General features: G+C 58.3%; 3 protein-coding genes across 3 annotated transcripts in view; 2 read left to right on the top strand and 1 right to left on the bottom strand.

Moving 5' to 3' along the window:
- Positions 1-1,286: 1,286 nt before the first annotated feature.
- Positions 1,287-6,358, top strand: VOLCADRAFT_100244 (uncharacterized protein; the record flags this gene model as incomplete). Its single annotated transcript, XM_002958882.1, has 8 exons — positions 1,287-1,517; positions 2,270-2,319; positions 3,744-3,817; positions 4,264-4,484; positions 4,929-5,135; positions 5,796-5,996; positions 6,100-6,242; positions 6,286-6,358. 8 exons carry the CDS (start codon positions 1,287-1,289, stop codon positions 6,356-6,358), a joined length of 1,200 nt encoding a protein of 399 aa, XP_002958928.1.
- Positions 6,359-6,803: 445 nt separating this feature from the next.
- VOLCADRAFT_100243 (uncharacterized protein) lies at positions 6,804-10,334 on the bottom strand (the record flags this gene model as incomplete). Its single annotated transcript, XM_002958869.1, has 5 exons — positions 6,804-7,108; positions 7,154-7,280; positions 8,241-9,634; positions 9,771-9,949; positions 10,183-10,334. The coding sequence occupies 5 exons, from the start codon at positions 10,332-10,334 to the stop codon at positions 6,804-6,806; spliced, it is 2,157 nt and encodes a 718-aa protein (XP_002958915.1).
- Positions 10,335-11,466: 1,132 nt separating this feature from the next.
- The window catches only part of VOLCADRAFT_108380 (uncharacterized protein), a gene marked incomplete at its 5' end in the record, with an annotated part of 10,556 nt that continues 1,686 nt past the window's right edge, over positions 11,467-20,336 (top strand). Inside the window, 21 exons of the mRNA XM_002958881.1 lie at positions 11,467-11,637; positions 11,961-11,966; positions 12,427-12,498; positions 12,824-12,919; positions 13,104-13,173; positions 13,568-13,698; positions 14,158-14,346; positions 14,897-15,070; positions 15,382-15,460; positions 15,665-15,723; positions 15,835-15,906; positions 15,974-16,102; positions 16,477-16,530; positions 16,856-17,006; positions 17,274-17,314; positions 17,566-17,664; positions 18,635-18,720; positions 18,985-19,130; positions 19,456-19,499; positions 19,972-20,076; positions 20,304-20,321. Of these exons, the coding sequence (XP_002958927.1) occupies positions 11,467-11,637; positions 11,961-11,966; positions 12,427-12,498; positions 12,824-12,919; positions 13,104-13,173; positions 13,568-13,698; positions 14,158-14,346; positions 14,897-15,070; positions 15,382-15,460; positions 15,665-15,723; positions 15,835-15,906; positions 15,974-16,102; positions 16,477-16,530; positions 16,856-17,006; positions 17,274-17,314; positions 17,566-17,664; positions 18,635-18,720; positions 18,985-19,130; positions 19,456-19,499; positions 19,972-20,076; positions 20,304-20,321 (1,992 nt within the window). The remainder of the gene's footprint in view (positions 11,638-11,960; positions 11,967-12,426; positions 12,499-12,823; positions 12,920-13,103; positions 13,174-13,567; positions 13,699-14,157; positions 14,347-14,896; positions 15,071-15,381; positions 15,461-15,664; positions 15,724-15,834; positions 15,907-15,973; positions 16,103-16,476; positions 16,531-16,855; positions 17,007-17,273; positions 17,315-17,565; positions 17,665-18,634; positions 18,721-18,984; positions 19,131-19,455; positions 19,500-19,971; positions 20,077-20,303; positions 20,322-20,336) is intronic.

The raw sequence follows: 20,336 nt of genomic DNA, 5'->3' as shown, positions 1-20,336 counted from the left end.
CACCGTCTGCGACAACTCGTTGGCTCGTGAAACCATTGCCCGTCAGGAGGCTGCCGGTCGTGACCTCTCTGCATGGCTGGCCTCCCTGCCCCATGGCCGTACCATGCTGTCCTGCACTGATGACGACCTACTCGTCTACCTGGAGGCGCACTGGCTCCCCAATCGTCGTGTGGACGACCCGAGTCCCAACACCGTCAACAATCATCTGGGTCTGCTCTCCGGACTGTTTAACCGCTTGGGCCGTGGCAGCACTTACGACCGTGTAACCGGCATCGGCAACCCCTGCTGCTCCAGCGCCTTGTCCTCCTACAAGACTGGCTATAGTCGCCTCGCAGCCGACCGTGGCTATGAGGAGCAAGCCGCCGTACCACTTAGCCCTAGCGACTTCACCACCCTCATGGATCACCTCTGGTCCGGATTCCAGGCTTCCACCACCTCCCTAGCCCGGCTGCTGTTACTACGCGACCTGTTGTGCTGCCAATTCATGTGGCACACCAGCTACCGCGGCCATGACAGGCAAACTGCGGCTACGTGACTTCCGTGACCCGCGTGGTGGGGGTCCCTTCCGTGGGTTTCCCCTGCCTCTACCGGCTTGTGGTCAGTGACAGCAGTGAACCTTCCGAATAGTAGCAGCAAACTTTGATGGCATACACGAGAGACAGCAACTCATGATCAGAAGTGTGGTAAAGTTACGTCCGGCAGGAATCAACTTACGACTTCCGCAAGCAATCGGACGACCCGTCTTGCGCAACAGAATGGCACCTATGGCATGGTCCAACGCATCAACGATAACCTCATAAGGCAGCGACGATTCGGAAGGGCCAATAGAGGAGCGGAAAGCAAGGCCTTCTTGACATGCTAGGACGGTTGCAGAGCGGCGCCCCATCCCCGCATCCTGGGGGCCCTGTCCGGGCACGCATCCTGTCGGTTAGGTTTTCGATACATCCTACAAACCCCTTTCCTATCCTCAAGCCAAACATCCTGTGGCTGCATCCCCTCCCCTCCCCTCCGCCATCCTCATCCTTGGTGGGTTGGCGTGGACCCTTCCAAACATACCGCCTTCCTGGGCCCTCTGCCATCCTTATCAGCGGGGGGTCCACATTTCTATCCTACTCTTTCCTACCCGTATCTGTGCCCGACCCTCCACTGCATCCTGACCGCTCTGCAACCCGCCGACCTCCGGGACGAGAAGCGCGATCACATTCTTTGTTCCGGGGCTCCAGCCGGCGAGCCTTGTACGACAGCAGTATTGCGCGGGTCAGGGCGAACACCCTCAGGCGAACCATATGTCTCAAGAAAGGGACAGAGCGCTTAAGGGACTCACGTTTCGAGAGTTTGCCGCAGTACTGATGTTGCTGCAACCGCTCCAGAACCGTACGAAGGTGGTCAACATGCTCATCAGCCTCTTCTACCTGGCCTCCTCCACAGAAGACGAGCTGCACGTGCTGATGGAATGTCCTGCTGACGAGCCGCTAAGGCGAGCAGTCAAATGCAGCTCAGCATGGGAGCTGGAGATGGTCAGCTCAGCAAACAGCAACTTCGTGTCGACGCGGCAGTTCTGCACAGAGTACCCCCGGGTCAATTCATGGTGTTCGGAACCAGCAGTCATCCGTCCACCTCCGCGTATTACTCCTTACTTGGGGTTTGGGTCTGACATATGGGCTGCTTGCAGATAGTGCAAAGGCGGGGGAACTGGAAACATGCGGCTGCCGACACGTTTTGCCGTCGATTGTGATACTGTGATATGCCATGTATGTCCTATTACATGATATATGGCCCTCACGGCTTGCTGTACTGCCGCGTTCGAGGTTACGAATCGGACAGAGCGAGGCGGAACCGGGGCTGCCAAGCTGTGGCCTTACACTACTGCAGTACTGCTGCCGCCCTCGGCGCGCCAGGGACGTGTGTGCGCCGAAGCGCGCTCTGGCGCCACACGCGCTGCGCGGTCTGAGCGCACGCAGCGCTGTCCCGCGCGGCCGCACCGACACAGCCGAGAGAACTGACACACAGCACTAGACGACTGAAGGACGCAGCTGGATGCGTAATATACATGATTCGTCACGGTGCTGCTGAGGGGCGGATGTGGGGAAAGACGCCGTGTTGTACAACCTGTCACTGTACAACCTTAAAACGTTGAATATAGGGCGACCTGGTCTATCCAGTCATATGCTTACACACGTCATCGAGGGCAGATGACGCCGCTCAGGGCCTCAGGGCCATCAAACAACTTACTGAGCGCCACCCTGGTTCACGGTTCACACTACCGTAGTGCCACAACACAACAGTAACCGCCGGCAACACTACCATGGGGCGGGTAGGGTGAGTGGGGTGAGTGGGTGGTCAATTCCGCCTTCCGTTTGCCGCTACCACCTCCTCGTCACATCTGCATCCAATCCAATAAAGAATGACAATCGCAAACCATGGTCCTGGGGTAGGAGTTTACCATATTCCTGATGACGTACTCTTCCATGCTCGTCCAGAGCCCTCGCGAGCACAGCAGCACACCACCTAACAAGCAGCACAAACTACATCACGCCCGAAACAGGCCGTCCGTAAACACCCGTCAGCAACCCCGCCACGGCCAGAAAGCTGGAGTGCGGGCCGCAGTGCCGCAGTGAGAGATAGTCCGTGCGGCTCCACAACCCGAACCCATGACGCTATGTATGGAAAAAGATCATCATCAGAAAGAGGAGGATGTCCTTCAGGAAACCCCTTAACACCTCCCGGAGATAACTACCAACGAACCCATATGGGTATCATGTACGTACATACGTATGTATGTATGGGTAGGGTACAAAAATGCAAGAGGAAGAGAGGCGTTAAGGTTCGAATATCTGCGGTGTGCGCCGCACCGCACCGGTGTGTCGTTGGGTCGTTATCAATCGCAAATTGTCACATCGATCGATCGATCGTGATATGCAGTATCAGTACGGATGCAGCATCGTGGTGGTTGCCGCGCTGTCGCGGAGCTTCAGGTGGTCTTCAACGTCGTACGACACATCCAGAGACAGAGGAGGGAAGGAGCGAACATAAGGGAAAGAAAGGGCCAGACAGACAGACAGACGGACAGTAATGGAGCGAAATCGGTGCGCCACGCACGCCACCACTCGACCAGCACTTCCCCAGCCAACTGGCCGAGTCACCACCACCACCACCACCACCACCACCAAGAGTCGTCACCTCCGACGGCGGTCATGTCACGAAGGCGGCATTAGTCAGGTAACGCAGAAAGCAACGCCGCCAAATTGAAAGCTGTGAAAAACATTCAGACAGGCGGGAAGGAAAATAACACAGGAAAAAGGAGGGTGGTGGTGCTGCTGCTGATGGTGATGGTGCCGTTAGTAAATAACGGTGCGGTCGATTGCAAGTTCGAAGTAACGGTAGGAAGATGCATTACTAGTCATGTCATTTCATAACAGCGCGCCTCTACAAATCCGACTTCACCGTTACATCATCATTATCATCATTATTGTAACCACAACCATTCGAGGTGCAGCCGGTCCCGAGGGAGGGGGACGGGATGCTTGTTTCCTTGTTGCATACATACATACATCCACATAGGACAATAAGAATCGTTACCCCGGACCCCGTCCCTCCCGCCCTCCGGTAATGCGGTGCCGAGGGCACGGCCCACCCGCATGATGATGAGGGTACAGAGGTCCTTACAGCCCAGAGGTACGTCAGCAGCTCACCTGGCATACCTACCTGGCAGACACTCCCTCCCTCCCCCTCCAGCCTCTCAGCCAGCCAGCCAGCCAGTGCGCCAGTGATCACATCACCCGCCGAGTGAAGTACCGGGTACGTGGTATCCACCCAGGTGCATAGTACACTACACTACAGTCTGTACAGTGAGACTAAGGACGCGGCTGAAGATCAGAAACATAGCACAAATGAAGAGCCCCCAAACTCCCGACAGACGCACTTCCGATCTCATTACGATGCAAAGAGCCAAACAAGATACAAGAAACTGGTCAGTCATTGCCCCAACAGGGAGCGGGGCCCCAACACCAGGGAGCGGAGCAGGCAGCCGCACGGGAACCTCAGTTCGAACAGTCACCATTCGAACAGTCCTCCGCTGCCACCACCATCATCGTCATTTACAGCATCAACAGTTGTCGCAATACCTCCCCTGCCTCCTCCCCCTCCGCCTCATTATCATGACCATTACCGTCATGGCCCGCAGCAGCAGCAGCAGCAGCAGCAGCAGCAGGAGGAGAACACAAGGACACCCCACAAGTGCGGTCTCCGTACTGCCGTGTACAGTCATAATATCCATTTGGCCCTCGCCCTCGTCATTGCACATCTCACTAGTGACTAAAGAGGCAGAAAGAAAGAAAAGCATTTTCGCATTCTTTCACAAAACGGCATATCCCACCCACTCGCCACTCGCGGTACGAAAGTCAGCAGCCGACATCGTCAGAACGCCCAGAGCCACACGGCGCGAGGAGTCTCTTTGCGCACAAACGACAACGGACACGATGCAGGTGTGGTCACAAACGATTGTCACAAATGATCAGTTGCGCGGTCGAAGAAGTCTAAAAATCACGTCCCTCCTGACGCAGCTGCCCCGTACGTGCCGTACGTACATACCGGCGTCACTGTCAGTATTGCTGTTGTTGTTGATGTTGTTGTTGTCGTAGTTACCTGTCACTGCTAGCTCAACTCTCAAATCACAGGAAGCTCCATAGGTGGGTAACAAAAATCCAAATCCAATGACCACAGTGTTGATGTTGATGATGAGATGATGAAGATGCGAACGACAACGCCGCAAGAAAGAGGCGGTGTAGCAGAGCTAAGTTGCAATGGGGTTGGACGCCTCTCCCTCCCGCACCACCTACCGCCACACCAGCCACCATCTTCAAGGCATCAAGCAATGCCATTATGCCCCCCCCCCCGAGTACGCCGCCCCGCGCCACCCACCGCCACAGAAGCACATTCACCTTCAGCTTCACCTTGCGGGCACACGCGGCCCAACGAAGGAAACCCCCCCATCGCCCACTTCGCCACCAGGCCACCGGGCGCACCAAAGCCGCACCAAAGCCGCAACCATAACAATTGGATTGCAGGGCACACAGAGCTTTAGCAAGAGCAGCTGCAGCTGCAGCACCAGCCAGCATCATCACGCTGCAGAGCTAGTAACAGGCGCATCATCATCATCATCATCATGGGGGGGGGGGGGGTCGAGCCAACATGCCCCTCTGTGCTAGTGCGGCTCCTGCTAATACTGGTGCTAGTACTAGCAGTTGTACCAGTACTAGTAGTAATCGCGATGTGGGACATACTCGTTAGCTATTGGTGTGTTGCCGATAACGGAGAACACGACAGCAAGGGGGCCACCACGGGGGCCCACCACCTTCGGGGGCCAAACACGTCCTGTGCCACCAGTCATGACATGACATGACCAGTGCGGCGAACGCCCAGCTGGTGACGGTGGCGGCTGCAGCCACTACTACACACCCAGCCACTACTACAGTCGTACAAATGCCAGGCACCGCCGGCCCATGAAGGACCGTAGCCTAGCCGCGAGGGGGTGCTGCTGTACCGCTTGTACCGCTTGTCATCATCGCCACTCTTGCCTGGCATCGCACTGTCTGAGCGCAGGCCCGCGTATGAACGCAGTGTGCTGGAAGGAAGCTGCAAGAAGCTGCTGCATGCAAGGGAGGTGACTTACTGTCTTACTGATTGGATGTATGCGGCTATGGGGGGGGGCGCAGTCACCACCGTCATGTTCCCGTGACCCCCCGTGACCCCCTGCCATCCTGCCATCCTGCCAACGTGCAAACACCCCTCATAAGACCCATGAGGCGAAAGAAGGCAGGAAGTCCAGTCCATCAAGCCGGAGAGGAGAGGAAAGTGAACCGCGCGGGAGTCAGGAGCGAAACGCGGCGGCCGAGGCCCACAGCACAGCGCAACACAATACCTCCAGGGGAGTGCGAACGCGGAGGAGGATATGCAGACCAAGCAGCCCACGCACTCGCCAACCACCGCTATTCCAGGTGGGCAGGTGGGCAGGGGAGTCGTCGACACCTCCCCATAGCCCCCCGACATACACAAACACAAACTTGGCAGCCTCCCCTGCCCTTCCCCCTTCCTCTGCAGTACAGTCCAGGCGTATCCTCGTCCCTCATTTCACCTCTCCACGCCTCCGATGCGCGCCATCATGACCAGTGCATCCAGCCCATCTCGGGAAGTGCCACCCGGCATGTACGGCATACATATGCCATGCAGTTGCAACCCCCCAGGTATGTGGCCCTATGTTACCCTACCCATGTGTGCCGTACACAGAGTAGAACGGCGAGGCCGGGCTGGAGGCGGTCGCAGATCACCGTACGACAGCCTCACGAGCAAAGCAACTTAACAGACAAACATACAGACAAGGCATGAAAAGACATGGACAGACCAACAGAGGTTGCAGTCGATTATCTATCTGCGGTTGAGCCAGAGCTCCTTAAGGCAGAAGGGCAATCAGAGAGCCAAACATGCAGACGGACAGACGGACGAACCGACGGACCCACCCCAGTCGGCCTTTCCAGGGTGGTCCCGGCAGCGGCACCAAAGCGACAGCAACATGACACTGCTAGCCAGCTGGCTCACGGAAGCCCGAGTATGCCCGAGTAACATCGGGATGGGGATCACACCCCCGTTTTAGTGCCGTCACCTAACTGCTAACTGTCAACGCCTGCGCTGCTGCCCGCCCTCTCCCTCTCCCTCTCCCTCCTGCCCCAGGCCGCTGTCCAAGTCATAGTGTTGGGCAATTGTCGCCACAGCCAGCTAGGGAGGCTGTTGTGCTAGGGAGGCTGCTATCATTGTAGATGTGGCGCGTCCGGCTCCGACCCGAGGCCCGGCGGCGGCGGCGAGATGGCCCCGGCAACGGCATCCCCCGTCGGCGGAGCCAGCGGCGACATGGCCGGGTGCCGTACACCCGGCGCCCGCCGCCACTCGACAGACCGGTCCAACGCGGATCCGCTGCCGCACCTAATGGGCAATGGGTTAGGGCTGCTGTACGGCGCCGCAAACACTGGCGGAGGCTGCGGACCGTACGGCATATTGTACGGATGGGAATGGCCGTACGAACCTGGGACTCCAGGGAGAGATGATGGCCCGGGGACTGTGGGTGTGGGTGTGGGTGCCGGGGATGGTGATGGCGCCGCACCACCGGCAGAGCCCGATGATTGCGTGGGCTGATTCAGTGGGCTGCCACTGCTATTGACATTGCTGTCGCGGCCGAGCTGCTGCTGTTGGTAGGCCTTCCCGCCATTACCCGCCATCTCTCCCCACTCCTGCGCTTTTGTTGATGTTGATGTTGTTACAGGGTGGTTAAGCTTCACCAGTGGCCTCCTTCCCGAGGCAATTCCCTGCTCTCCCCTGCTAGAGGGGCACCCTAAGCCATTCACCCCATCCGACTTCAGAGTGTACTCTTTGAGTTTGGCAACTCACCACCAGCATCCAACCAAATCTAGCGGATCGACGGCGCCTCAACTTAGTTCCTGGTCAGCTCGCGAGTTGATTTTATCACGTCCTACACCGTCCACAAGATGGGGGGCCACCTCCCATTTCACCACCTCTCAAACACCCGAGAGGTCGGCAGGCGGATTTGAACCCGGGTCGACCGGGAGCAGAAGTCAGGCTTTAACCTCTTGCAGCCGNCTGCCTATCAGGCGCATGCCCTTTGTGATCTTCAGTGGCACAGCGGCGGGGTTAGTATGCCGCGTGGAAGCCCATCCCCCGTCCTGCTGCTGCTGCTGCACCGCCGCTGCTGCCATATCAGCCATGGAAGGACCTTCCGTGCCGGTAGCGGTGCCGGTCCCAGGCCACATCGGCGAAGCCAGCGACTGCTGCTGGCGCTGCTGCTGGTTGCCTTCTTGCTGCTCTCCGCCGCCGCTGCCACCGACCTCCCCGAGGGCCACCGTGGGGTCGCCCCTTTGGAGCTGCTGCTGCTGCTGCTGCTGCTGCTGCTGTTGCTGACCACCTCCACCACCCAGGAGGCCAGCCCCGACCCCGACAAAACCCCCACCAGCCCCCCGCAGGCCCCTCTCCGCCGCGCCACATGACCCGGTAGCACAATCTCCCTGCGGCTCCGGTTTATAAAACGACTGCTGCTGCTGTAGTGCTGCTATGGCGCTTTCTGTGGAGGATGCGGACGAGCCCCGAAGGATGAGGGGAAAAGGGGGGGGAGGAGGTGAATACGAAGCGCCGGGCAGCGCAACGGCCCCGGCACCACCTGCCCTTGCTGCCCTCACCCCGTGCGCAGCCATTGCCTCTCCCCCCACTGCGGCACCTACCCCCAAACCCGTGGCCCCTAGCGGCCCCAGACCGCAGACGGGTGACATCCCAGCGCCATGCAGCAAGGCCGCCGCAGCCGCCGCGGGGCCGCCGCCGCCGGCGTAGCACTTGCCGTTTCGAGTCACTCCGCCGCGTATGACACCACCGCTCAACCTGCTCGCAAGCGAAAGGCCCCGGGAGTCGCTGCGAAGGAACGGGTTTGGGTACATTGCCCCGGAAGGAGCGGCGGCGGCGGCGGCGGCGGCCGGGGGGCCGATGCCGCCGGTGAGCGTCAACGCAGGAGAGGGAGAGCCGCTCAGCGGCCCGGCGGCCGTCGCCGCTCGGCCAGATGCAAGCCACGCACCCATGTCATCCGCGGGGCCAGCCGCTCCATCCCCCACCACCACCACTGCCGCCTCCACCGCTGCCGAGGCGTATGGTGAAGCAGCAGCACCGTTACATACGCTGCCGCCGACAGCGGCTGCACCTCCCGGGGCGGTTTCCCCGCCGCCCGATCCCCGCAAGTGTGCGTTGGCGGCCCCGTCCAAGTGCGGAGGGGCTGCCGACCAGCGTGCACCTTGGTCCCCCGTGCTCTGACGGGCCGCCGTGTCCTCGAGCTCCTGATGGCTGCTGGCTGGCAGCGGCAGGTGCGGCTGCTGCTGCCATGGAAGCTGTCGCGACTGGACGGGCTGCGGAGAGGTAGGAGGTAAATCCCCGAGGAGCGACAATGAGCAGGTTACCGCTGGCTGCCTCAAAGCTCCTGCAGTGTACGGGTGCTGCTGCTGCCCGGCGTGGAGCTGCGGTTGCTCCTGTATTGGCGGCTGCAGGTGGGGAGGTGGCTGAAGCTGGAGCGGGTGCTCCAGCGGGTTCGGAAAGCTACCCTCCACGTTGCACGGCGGCACAAACCCTGACAGATGCTGTTGTTGTTGCTGCTGCTGCCAGCAAAGAGGATCCATTGCTGCAGGTACGACAGAAAATCCCGGCTCTTCGCCACTGCCGCCGCTTGGCTCAGAGGGCCTTGTCGATGCCCCTGCCGCAGCAGCAGCCGCAGCAGGCGAAGAGCAATCAAGCTGCCCTGCGGCCCCTACGGCCAAAGGTGCTGCCAGGGCGGGGGCCCCGCCGCCACCACCACCTACTCCAGGAGTGGAGGAGAGATTACCAACACTGGCGACTCCGGAACCCGGCAGCCGAGGGGTAGACGTGTTTAGGGTTGCGTTCAGGCCCGTCGCGGGGCTGCCGGTGGTGCTTCCCGCGGCTAAGTGCGAAGGCCCGTCGGGCTCCGGACCGTCATCGTTGTAGTTGGACATCATAATTTCGTCCCAAGGATCCAGAGCCAAAGGGGGTCCCTGAGCTAGATGCTCAGCGTGATCGTCTGCGGGATAAGGCAGTGCCACGTCCGAGAGCAAATAGGTTGATAGCTGGGAATGCAAAGGAAAAAGGATGATAATAATAGGATAACATGAAAAGGTAGAACACCTGTTCACCGCGAATTCCATGTGGTTCTTTACCTGCGCTGCGGGAGTCGGGCGCCACGGCGCGGGACTTGGACTGTGGATACCGGCGATCGACCGAGGCATGGCCGCCGGGAGAAGACGGCTCTGCCGTTGTGAACATAGAAAAATGGAAAGTGCTACCAGGGTCGCTGCCACGGGTCGAGCCAGAGCCCAGAGCGTGTTCATCCGAAGACCTGTGCACAATACTCGACAAGTCAGCCAGTAAGGCAATGGATAACAATAGCAGCTCCAAATATCCATGACTTTAGGTAGGGAAGAATTACAAAAACATAAAAATCACAACACGCCAAAGAGCTAGACAAAAAATTATGCAAGTTGGCGTCTATTCCTTACGAACTGTGAACGCGCAACGCACCGACACGCAGGGGAAGGATGCCCATCTGATATCCCTGATCACCGGATTCACCTGTTATGCTTAGTGTTCTCCGGAAGACTCTGAAGGCGAGCGTGCAACAAGTCGCCCTCTGCTGCCAGCTCCCCGTGGAGCTTCCGCAGATCTTCAAGCTGGCTTCGCAGGGCTGAGACCTCACCAGCAAGATTGGCCAAGCGGCCTTCCATCGCGTCGATGGCACGCTTCCTATGCTGTGACGGCAGTATCTCATCTTCCCCATCTGAGCCAGAGCAAGCCGGAGCGCGCCTTCTTTTGTATCTCATCCCTTAAAAATTATACAATTATGTACCTAATGAAGTGGCGTGGAAGTACAAGATTGAGCGCTCACTCGGGCATCGCCTTTCGACGTGCTGGCAGGACGTCCGCTACACAATCACGTAAGAGGACGCCTCCATGTTATGCAGTGAAAGCAATGCACGTGCCTTTAGAAGATTGATTTGCCGTCAGTTACCAATGGTGCGTCGTGGCCTGCCGCCGTACCTCAATGACAAGGTACTGCCATAACGGCCAGGAATTGCAGCTTACTCGGGCTTCTAATAAGAAAACACAAGTATTTGTCTGTTCTACTGCAGGATTACTGAATTTTGCAATACACGAGTGGGGTTCATGGGAGTCGTTGAGTTTCGTCTATTTTTCCCATTTCATTCCGAAATAGGAATGCTCTCTACCTAACAGGCTGCAGGGTGGGCGGCAACACTCTCCCTGTACGAACGATACTCCTTGCAATTGACATTGACGATAGCCCCACTGCAAATCAACACAGTGGAATATCTTGTGCATATCCAGCAGAGCCTTGTCCTGTTTGAAGGCAGCGTATTTGCACAGGTTGTGCGTCCTTTCGACGCTTCGGGTGCCCTTTTATTGTAATTCTTGGTGATTGCCATCCTGACAGCGCCAAGCACTATTCAGGGCAGTGACCGTGTTGTAGGCTTTTTTAATTTACGGTTGCGGCAAGAATTCATGTTGCAGCATGCCACGTAGATTAAACAAGCCAACTGCTTTTAGTTGATGATGCAGATACAGCAGTATTGCTACTTGATTCATGAGCCAATAGCAAGCCCCGGTTGTGCTGCTTGTAAATTTTCCCAATGCCGGTGCTGTACAGTACGAGATGATGAATCCGTCCCTATCCGGCCTATCCCTATGTGAATAGCAATCAACAGAAACGGGTGACTGTGTAAAGGCAACACAAACGGCTTGAGGCATGTTTATGTAATATTCCAAGTTTTCCTCGTTTTATGCCTTGGACCGGTGCCAACGGAGAAACGGCAAAGATTTCTTACCTTGCTATAACAAGCTATGATATCCGTGCTTAGGGCGTGCTTCCTTGCAAGATGGGGGCTGGGCTTGCCCTTGATCTTCGTGCTTACAGGCTACGTGTCCGCCGCATACTTCACGTACAGTGATGTCACGGAGCTTAGTGCAGCTAATTTTGATCAACTTGTCGTGAACTCGGATGGCGTAGCACTGGTGAGTCGTGGGGGAAGTGGGTAATAGGCATGTCTCCATATGACCATCAAGGATCACTGCACATCGACTGCACGTGACCTTTCTGCAACCTCCGTCAAAGCTGCTTACTTCATATCCACAATGCTGCCCCGCATATTTTAATTGGCTTGCGATGAAAATGCTTTCCAGATCCTCCACGGGCATACAGCTTTCCAAGCTCCACTCCTGTGCACACACGCTATGCCGAAAAGGATGCGCCGTTAATTTGCAACGTGTACATACAACACACCTGGCAAACCCCTCTCCGTCTTCTGTGTCCTAACGTCCCTCCCAACACCCTGCAGGTTCATGTGAGTGGGTGGAGCTAAGGCGGGGAAGGGGCACACGAGAGGCGGGGGGGAAGGGGCACACGAGAGGCGGGGGGGAAGGGGCACACGAGAGGCGGGGGGGAAGGGGCACACGAGAGGCGGGGGGGAAGGGGCACACGAGAGGCGGGGAAGGGGCACACGAGAGGCGGGGGGGAAGGGGCACACGAGAGGCGGGGAAGGGGCACACGAGAGGCGGGGGGGAAGGGGCACACGAGAGGCGGGGGGGAAGGGGCACACGAGAGGCGGGGAAGGGGCACACGAGAGGCGGGGAGGAGGTGATGAGCAAGGTGTTTTTCCTTATGTTCCCCTCGTCTCCTCTTTCCTTCGAAGGGGGGGGGCGCACTTAGTTAACATGTCCGATTTGAAGGTATACACACCCACATCCACCGCCTATTCATCGCCCCCCTTTTCCTCGGCCCTTGCGTGCGCATGCATGCGGCAGTTCTATGCACCTGGGAATCCGCAATGCAAAAGCCTGGCGTCAAGGATAAACTCGGTAGCCTCCAATCTAAAGGTACGACAGGGTGATATCTGTACAGTGTCGTACATGCATTAGCGTTGATATGCTGCAAGAAGGGATGTTTGATGATTCCACTAGACCCTGAGGCAGCAGGACGGCAGTATGGGCGAGGTGGGTTTGTTTGCAGGCATCCACCTTCCCTCCTCCCGCGTTGAGTGCCCCGTTCTTTTCACTCTCCCGTTGTCCCCCGGGTGGTCCGCACTGCCCATTACCGTTTGACCACTCACTGACCGACACCTCACCTAAATGGTGCCCCTACCCCCCGGCCCCCTCCCCCCCCCCGGCCCCCGGCCCCTTCCTGTGTCCGAACCCTGAGCAGGGTATTGCACTCGTGGGTGCTGTGGACTGTACGGACAAGGAAGCCGCCGGCAACCTGTGCCAGCGGTACAACGTCCGAGGCTTCCCGGCCGTCAAGGTAGAAATCCGCTCGTATATACAAGTTCCAAAGACATTGTACGGCAGATCCCAGCAACATCGTCGACTGCCTTAAGAACTTGGGGGCGGGAATTTCTCTGCCCTGTGGTGTTTGGATCTGTTTTGGATCTGGTCTCCTTGTTGAAATCCGCCCCGCTTCCCTTTCTCTTCCCTTTGCCGTACAGTTGTTCGGACCTGACCGTACGAAGAATCCGTACACTGGGGAAGTGATGAAGGAGCCGTCCGATTACACCGGTTGGTTTTTGTGTGGGTGGGCAAGAGGGAGTTAGAGTTGTGAGGGTGTACGGCGAACGACAAAACGTTGCGAATTCGTACTTTGCGAGTACTGCTGGCATGGTTAGCTGCACAAGGTAGGCCGTCGCTGCCCCTCCTGGAGGGTTTGACTCCCTCGAGACGGCTGGGGCGCGTCTACGTAGTTGGGGAGCCAACACAGACAGACACAGACAGACATACTTGCCTACTGCATACTTATTTACTTATTTACTTGCATACAAACGACGCAAATGACGCAGTACTACTACTCCTACCATTTTTCCATTCCATCACATTACAGATACACATTCATTATATACACATACACATACACATGCTCTCCCCCGCTTCTTCCCCCCTTCTCTCCCGCCTTCAGGTGACCGGACCTCCAAGGACCTCAAGGAGGCGGTCACGCGCCTGTTGACTGACGTACACATCACACGAGTACGGAGTACTGCGGATCTGGAGCAAATGAGGGCCGCGGCGGAGGCGGCGGGCAAACCGCAGGTACGGGTCCTCCCCGCCCCCTCCCATACAGCTTACGTAAGCTTATACGTCACCGTATACGCCACCTCGTCTTGTTTCAACTCGCGTCAGCTTACGGAACTTTTTGTTCTTCACTGCCTTTATTACACTTGTTTTTAGAATACTACGGATCTTTTTTTCCTTTCTTTCTGCATCCTATTTTGGACTTGGCGGCTAGGTAGGTAGTTTTCCGCTTCATGACTACTAACATCACCGCGAAGATTATCCTTTTTCCACAAGTCACGACTGGTTAGTTACTTCTAGTCACATACTTCTGTTGGGTGTATCAGTCTATCCTTGGCGTCAGCTTCACTCGTTCACGTGATTCCCCTCCCCCTCCCATACCCCCCCTCCCACACCCCCTCTCCCACACCCCCTCTCCCACACCCCCTCTCCCACACACCCCCTCCCACACCCCCTCTCCCACACCCCCGCTGTCAGGTGTTGTTATTCACTGACAAGGAGGCGGCGACCCCCGTGTACAAGGGCCTGTCCATGCAGCTGAGGAGGGGGCTGGCGTTCGGGATGGTGGTGGTGGCGGCGGGGGATGAAGGGGGTCCCGCTGCGGAGCGTGAGGGGGTGCTGAGGAAGTTCGGGGTGGAGAGCCTCCCTTCGTTGCTGGTGGTAAAGGTGGGTTGTGAGGTGGTTGGATTGAACGGTTGGTTGGGGTTGCGTGTGTGTGCGTGTGTGTATGTGTGTGTGTGTGTGTGTGTGTTGGGGGAGGGACGGGTGATTGGGGATATAGAATGTCAACCGCCCAAGAAGAGGAATACTTCCGGTTCCGGTGGGACTCGATCAGCGGGGGGAGCAGTGGAAAGGAACAGCGGGAGGTTGAAGCGATGTGTGTGAGGAGCGGGTTGCCGGGCAACAGGGGGAGGAAAAGGATAGCCTTTCCTCGGCACCGCCGACATGACGGTGAACCAAGGGTGGGATGCGCAGTAAAGCGGGATTGGGAAGCGAAGGGAACAAAAACCCAAATACTATGCCTGCAGCTTGTGGCAACGTCGCTCATATTTGAGTATCGTACTTCGCAGAAGGCCGGGGGTGCAAAGTGCGGACACGACCAGGTCCCCGGGCCCCCCGCCGCCCCACACCCGTACGGGTCGCTCCTCGCGCCTCCGTACGGGACTCACGCCAAAAAGTGTGCATACGACTAGTTTTTCCTTACCCCGTACGGCAGGCCGGGGGCGCTGTGGAAACGTACACGGGCGAGAACAAGGCGCCGGCGCTTGGGGAGTTCCTGATGGGTTTCATGAGCTCGGAAGCCCTGGGGGCGGGGGGAGGTTCTGCAGGCGCTGACGGCGAAGGGCCCGACGGCAGCGGCAAGGCGACCGCCTGGTCATTTGTACGGCAGGTACGACAGGTCGTGTGTTTGGGGTCTCACAAGGTACTCCGCATGACCGCTCGCTTCTCTAAACTCTCTCTTCCCGTACGTCGTACGATAATATAATCCATGCCATACTCCATGACCCCGCCGAACCCCGGGTGTGTTGTTTTCCCTCCCGACTTCAGCTCCCCCTGGCTACCCCCCTGGCGGCCCCCCCCCCCCGGCCGCACATACGGCCTCCCTGACCTCCCCGTGTTTCGACTCCATCTACTACTCCCCGACTGACACCCCTCACACCCCTCACGCCCCCGCACGGCCCCTCGGGCCCTTACCACCAGGTGGATAGTCTCATCGCTGACCTGCCCTCCCTGGAGGCGCGGGAGGACATGACCCTGCTGGCGGTGCATGGAGCGGACGGTGGGAGGGAGGGAGGGTGAGGGGGGAATTTGGGGTGACTGGAGGGGGTGTTCCCCCTAGGACTGGGACTGGGACCGGGCCAGGACGATGAGCCCCGGGAGCACCCCGCAGGATCTCAACCCCGCCAGCGCCACATGTCGACATACAGCCCTGATTGATTGGCCCCCTCCCCCTGCAACCCGATCCCATTGGGGGGTGGCGCAGGTGAGGAGGGCTGCCAGGTCGCCCGGGAGACTTTCCTGGCCGCCGCGGGTGAGATGCAGGTGTGTGTGTGTGGGGGGGGGTGGCCCTCCTTAATGGACTGGCCTTGCACCTTGCACCTTTCACCAAGCATTCCCTGCCTGAGCTGTCCTGAGCTGTGCCACCACCGCCAGGAGGCCGAGCAGGCCGACTGGACTGAGCGCAACGGAGCCCCTTACCCGACCTGCCCTGACCCGACCCCTCCTGTGGGCCCACTCGGCTCGATTGCCGCCTTTATAACCCCAAGCACCGACCCACCGACCTGCAAGCCAGGCGGTAGTGGACACATGGTTGGCTTCCGTGCCCCCCGAGGACCTGGCACCCGGCTCGAAGGGGGCGGCGGCATTGAGCCGCATCGGGGTGGAGGTGAAGGAGCTGGCGGAGAACCCGTGCGAGCTGCAGGTGGGTGTACGGCAGGATTAAGTGATGACAAGCAGGGAGACGAGGACGACAAGATTGGAGGGAAGGTCATACCTGTTATTAATTACGGTTCATTGCGCCTCATATTTACGAGAAGAGAAACAATTCTGAATCTGAAGGGGAGGAAGATTCCTTGGCTTCCAAGTCCAAGGTTTTGTCCAAGAGTTTACGATTTCCACTACGCTTCATCGTGTTCATCTGTCTTATGTTTTAGTCTGTGGCCCAACCCCCCAGATCGCCTCCAGTGCCTGGCTGTGTGTGTGACATAATCTTACCGCCACCCAGCCTCACCCGCCTAGCCAGCGTCTCCCGTTATTGTTCCCTTTCCTCCCTCCCTCCCTCCTCACACACCCCAGGTAGTGTTGCTGCCCTTTGGTAAGGGCAAGGCGGATATCCAGCTTAGATACACGGTACGTATGTATGTATGTATGTATGTATGTATGAATGTATGTATGTATGTATGTATGAATGTACGTGTTGGGGCCCCTAGAAAGGGGGGTGGAAGGGGCCAAGCAAAGAACGAGGTAGTGACGAGAAGGCGCGAGGCAACCGCACTCTGATTACGGGTCGAACCACCGACTAATTACGAGGTGGGGGAGCCCGGGGCCCCGGGGATGGTCCGCGGGTACAGAGAGCTCTCAGGGCCTTCCCTCCCCCCCCACCACTCGCACTTCGTCCCCACCACTCGTCTGTGGTTTGTCTTCCTCCCCCCTTCCCTTCCCTCTGCGCCCCCAGGGGCCCCCCGACGGCAAGGAGCTGCAGCGGTGGGTCACCGCAGAGCTGCCCCCCGAGGCGCACCGCGTGGTGCAGCTGACAGATGACGTCACCTCGGACTTCCTCACTACCGACCCGTCCGAGGGGAAGATGGGGGTGGCGCCAAAGGCAGGTGGAAGGGCTGAGGGGGCGGGGAGAGGGGGCGGGGAGAGGGTTCGTCCTTCTGGTCAATCACGAATGTCGCGACTGCTGGGAAGACAGTGATGTTTTCGGGTTCAGCACCCCACCACCACCATCAGCACCACCACCATCAGCACCACCACCATCAGCACCACCACCATCAGCACCACCACCATCAGCACCAGCAACGGCGGCACCACCACCATCAGCACCAGCAACGGCGGCACCAACTCCACTCCCGCCCCTGGTTGGCTCGCAGATCTCTCTCACTACAACCGGGACCGTCAATCATCATGGGGGGTGCATCCACCCCCTTATCACAGTCGAGGGAGAATTATCCCGCTCTTATGTCGGGACATTAGCATATCTGTCGGTCCTGAAGCCCATGTACGCATGTATGTATGTACGCATGTACGCATGTACGCATGTACGCATGTAGTATGTATGTATGTATGTATGTATGTATGTATGTATGTATGTATGTATGTATGTATGTATGTATGTATGTATGTACATACGTACGTTCCGACCTGGACCTCACCCGCCCTCAGGTGCTGCTGTTCACCAACCGGGATGAGGTCCCCGGTGTGTACAAGGCCCTGGCAGTGGCGCTGAGGGACCGAGCGAACATGGCGTTTGGATGGGTGCAGGTAAGGGTGTACGTCTGTACGGCAGTAAGATGTGTGCACCTGGGGTTTACATTTGGGGACTGCTGAGGGCTATTGCGCGTACACCGTACACCAATCGCAGCACCACATGGGTCTACCGGGCCGTTGGGCCGTTGGGCCGTGTCACAGGAAACCCCCCCAACCCCAACCCCAACCCCAACCTCCAACCGACCGATAAAGAAACGACCCTACCGCAGGGCCCCAGCAACCGCTTTGTTGCCCTCAGGCTGTCGTTCCCTCGTCGTGTTCCCTGCGGGCGGGCGGGTGTCTCTTTACGTCTTGTCCTCTTCTTTCCCTCGTTGCCTCTTCATTACCTTTCTTTGGCCCCTCTGCCCTTTCCTCATTAAGGTTATGGTCATTCTTGGTTCGGCGTTATTTCTTCCAATTTCTTCCTCCGTACGGCAGGCGATAGTATGGCATTACGGCGATCTCCCTTTCTATCTTTACATAGTTCAGTGGCAGCGTCACCTCACCATTACTACTCTAGGTCGAGATTTCCTAGCTTTCGGCGCACATAGCCACGCCATGCCATCGCATGCAGGCATGGGACTTCCCTTCGCTTCGATCTGCTCCCGGAATTGCGAAACCCCGTCCTTATCTTTCCCGCGTGCATTGATTGGCCCTTGGTGGGATGTTGCCGTGCTCATACGGTACGTAGGTAGGTAAGAGTCGTCGTAGTGCTGCGCTCCTTGCTTGCGTCACTTCGCGTCACGTTTGGGAGGAGAGGGCTTTGCGCATCTTGCGCCCACGGAAGTAGCCGGAGATGACGTGGCGGTCCCTATACTCCACCTACAGATGATATAGTTTACATACACGTCTTCGGCGGCAACACCCCCTTCGACAAACTACCCCCCCTCGCCCCGGCTGGATATCATCATCGAGCCCAGCACCACACGAGGATGTGGACGACTACCCTCCCCCCTTTCCGCACCACACACCCCCACCCACCCAGGCAAACAGCCCCGCCGCCCGCTCGACCATCAACTCCTTCAAACCTCCACGGGTGCCTGCACTACTTGTCGTACTGCCCACCATTGTGTAAGTGTACGATTCTTGTACGGCATGGGGTCCTAAGTATTGCGGGTACGCGCCTGCCTGTCCGTACTGTTGTACAGTGTCTGCCTTCTTCCCCCACTCTTGTGTTGAGTGTGTAGAGGGGTTGGAAAGAGTGTGGGTGGGTGTTACCTATCCCCCTCCTAACCCTTCTCAACCATTCCACACGAACCCACCCAAGCCTACAAACCTACACTTACATACATACACACATACATGTATACACGGACATGCTCTCCCACCGCCCAGGCCGGGTGATGAAGATGCTGAGGGAAGTGGCGGTGGGGGTGGTCCCCGGGTTAGTTTCGGCATGCAGCCGTACTTCGGTCCGCTCAAGTACGGCCCCATGAGGGCCTTTCTGGAGCAGCTGGCCGAACAGATAGAGGCATCTGCGGGTGAGGGGGGTGGGGGGGGGAGGCGGGATTTGTGTGTGGGCAGGGGGGATTGTCCAGGAGGGGAGGGGGGGGTATTGGGGGCAATGGGGTGGGACACGTAAGGGCGGCGAAGGGGGGTAGGGTAGGGGGTTGAGAAGGAAAAAAAGGAGGCGCGCACTCATGAAGAACAGCTACGATGGAGTGGTGGGGTTGGACTGGGGGGATGGTTGGGGGGGCTCGGGTTGGGGACGCTGGCGTCGGGGGCGTGCAGCACAAGTAGGTACCCGCACAAGTTCACAATTTCCCGCACCTGGGTGCTGACAAAGCCTGCTGGTTGTGGTGGCAGGTGTGGTGACCGACCCCGGGGTGATTGAGAAGACGTTGCCGCAGGTGAGTGGCGAGCAAGGGGGTCCTGTGTGTGTGTGTGTGTGCATGTCTGTGTGTGCATGTCTGTGTGTTTGTATGTATGATGACCGGCGGTATGTGCCTGTGTATGTGTGTGCGGGGATGGAAGGGGGGCATGCGGGAATCCGAATGCCAATGGGATGGGGGGTAGGGGGGCCATAGGAGATGAGGTGTGGAGTGGAGGGGGACCCAGAGCAGGTATGTGTACTGCCCACGCCTGTCGTACACATTCAGCGATAGTACGGGCTACCCAACCGCGCGTGTGTGTCAAGTGACGCCGTAACTTTAGTTCACAGGGTCGTCCTGGACGCCGTACCGCAGTTGTGGGGACGCATGGTCGTACACCTTCCGTATATCCTCTTCTAATCTGTGTACAAATCGCGTGCCCACCTGGGCCTCTGTTGGCGCCGTGTCCTCCCTGTACCTGAGACTTGTCCCGTGTTGTTTGGCTCGACAGATCACCAACCAGGCTGAGTTCCAGTCGTACTGTACGGAGCCCGCGGGTATGTGCCTACTGGCGCTGCTGGACAGGACAGCGCCGGGATTTGAGGACGAGCGCAAGGTGAGGAGGGGGGAGGGAAAAGAGGCTCAAGTTGTCAGAACCGTACGGTGATATGACAACAAGTATGGTGGAGATTTGCACCCCACTTGTGTATCCAGCTCGCCTTCCTAAACAGGATACCCGCACAGCTGTTTGGCCTCCTTGTTTCCCGCACCACTGCTGGACTGCAGTATCGGCCCTTTCCCCACCTCACCAACCCCCCTCTCACCCCACTCGACCCCCTGCAGCACCTGTTGGCCGCGGCCGTACAGCAAGCTCGC

The sequence above is a fragment of the Volvox carteri genome (assembly GCF_000143455.1).
Source record: "Volvox carteri f. nagariensis unplaced genomic scaffold VOLCAscaffold_110, whole genome shotgun sequence".
NCBI classification, from domain to species: Eukaryota; Viridiplantae; Chlorophyta; class Chlorophyceae; order Chlamydomonadales; family Volvocaceae; genus Volvox; species Volvox carteri.
The sequence above is the reverse complement of the archived record's forward strand: the minus strand, read 5'-3'. Positions and strand labels throughout refer to the sequence as shown.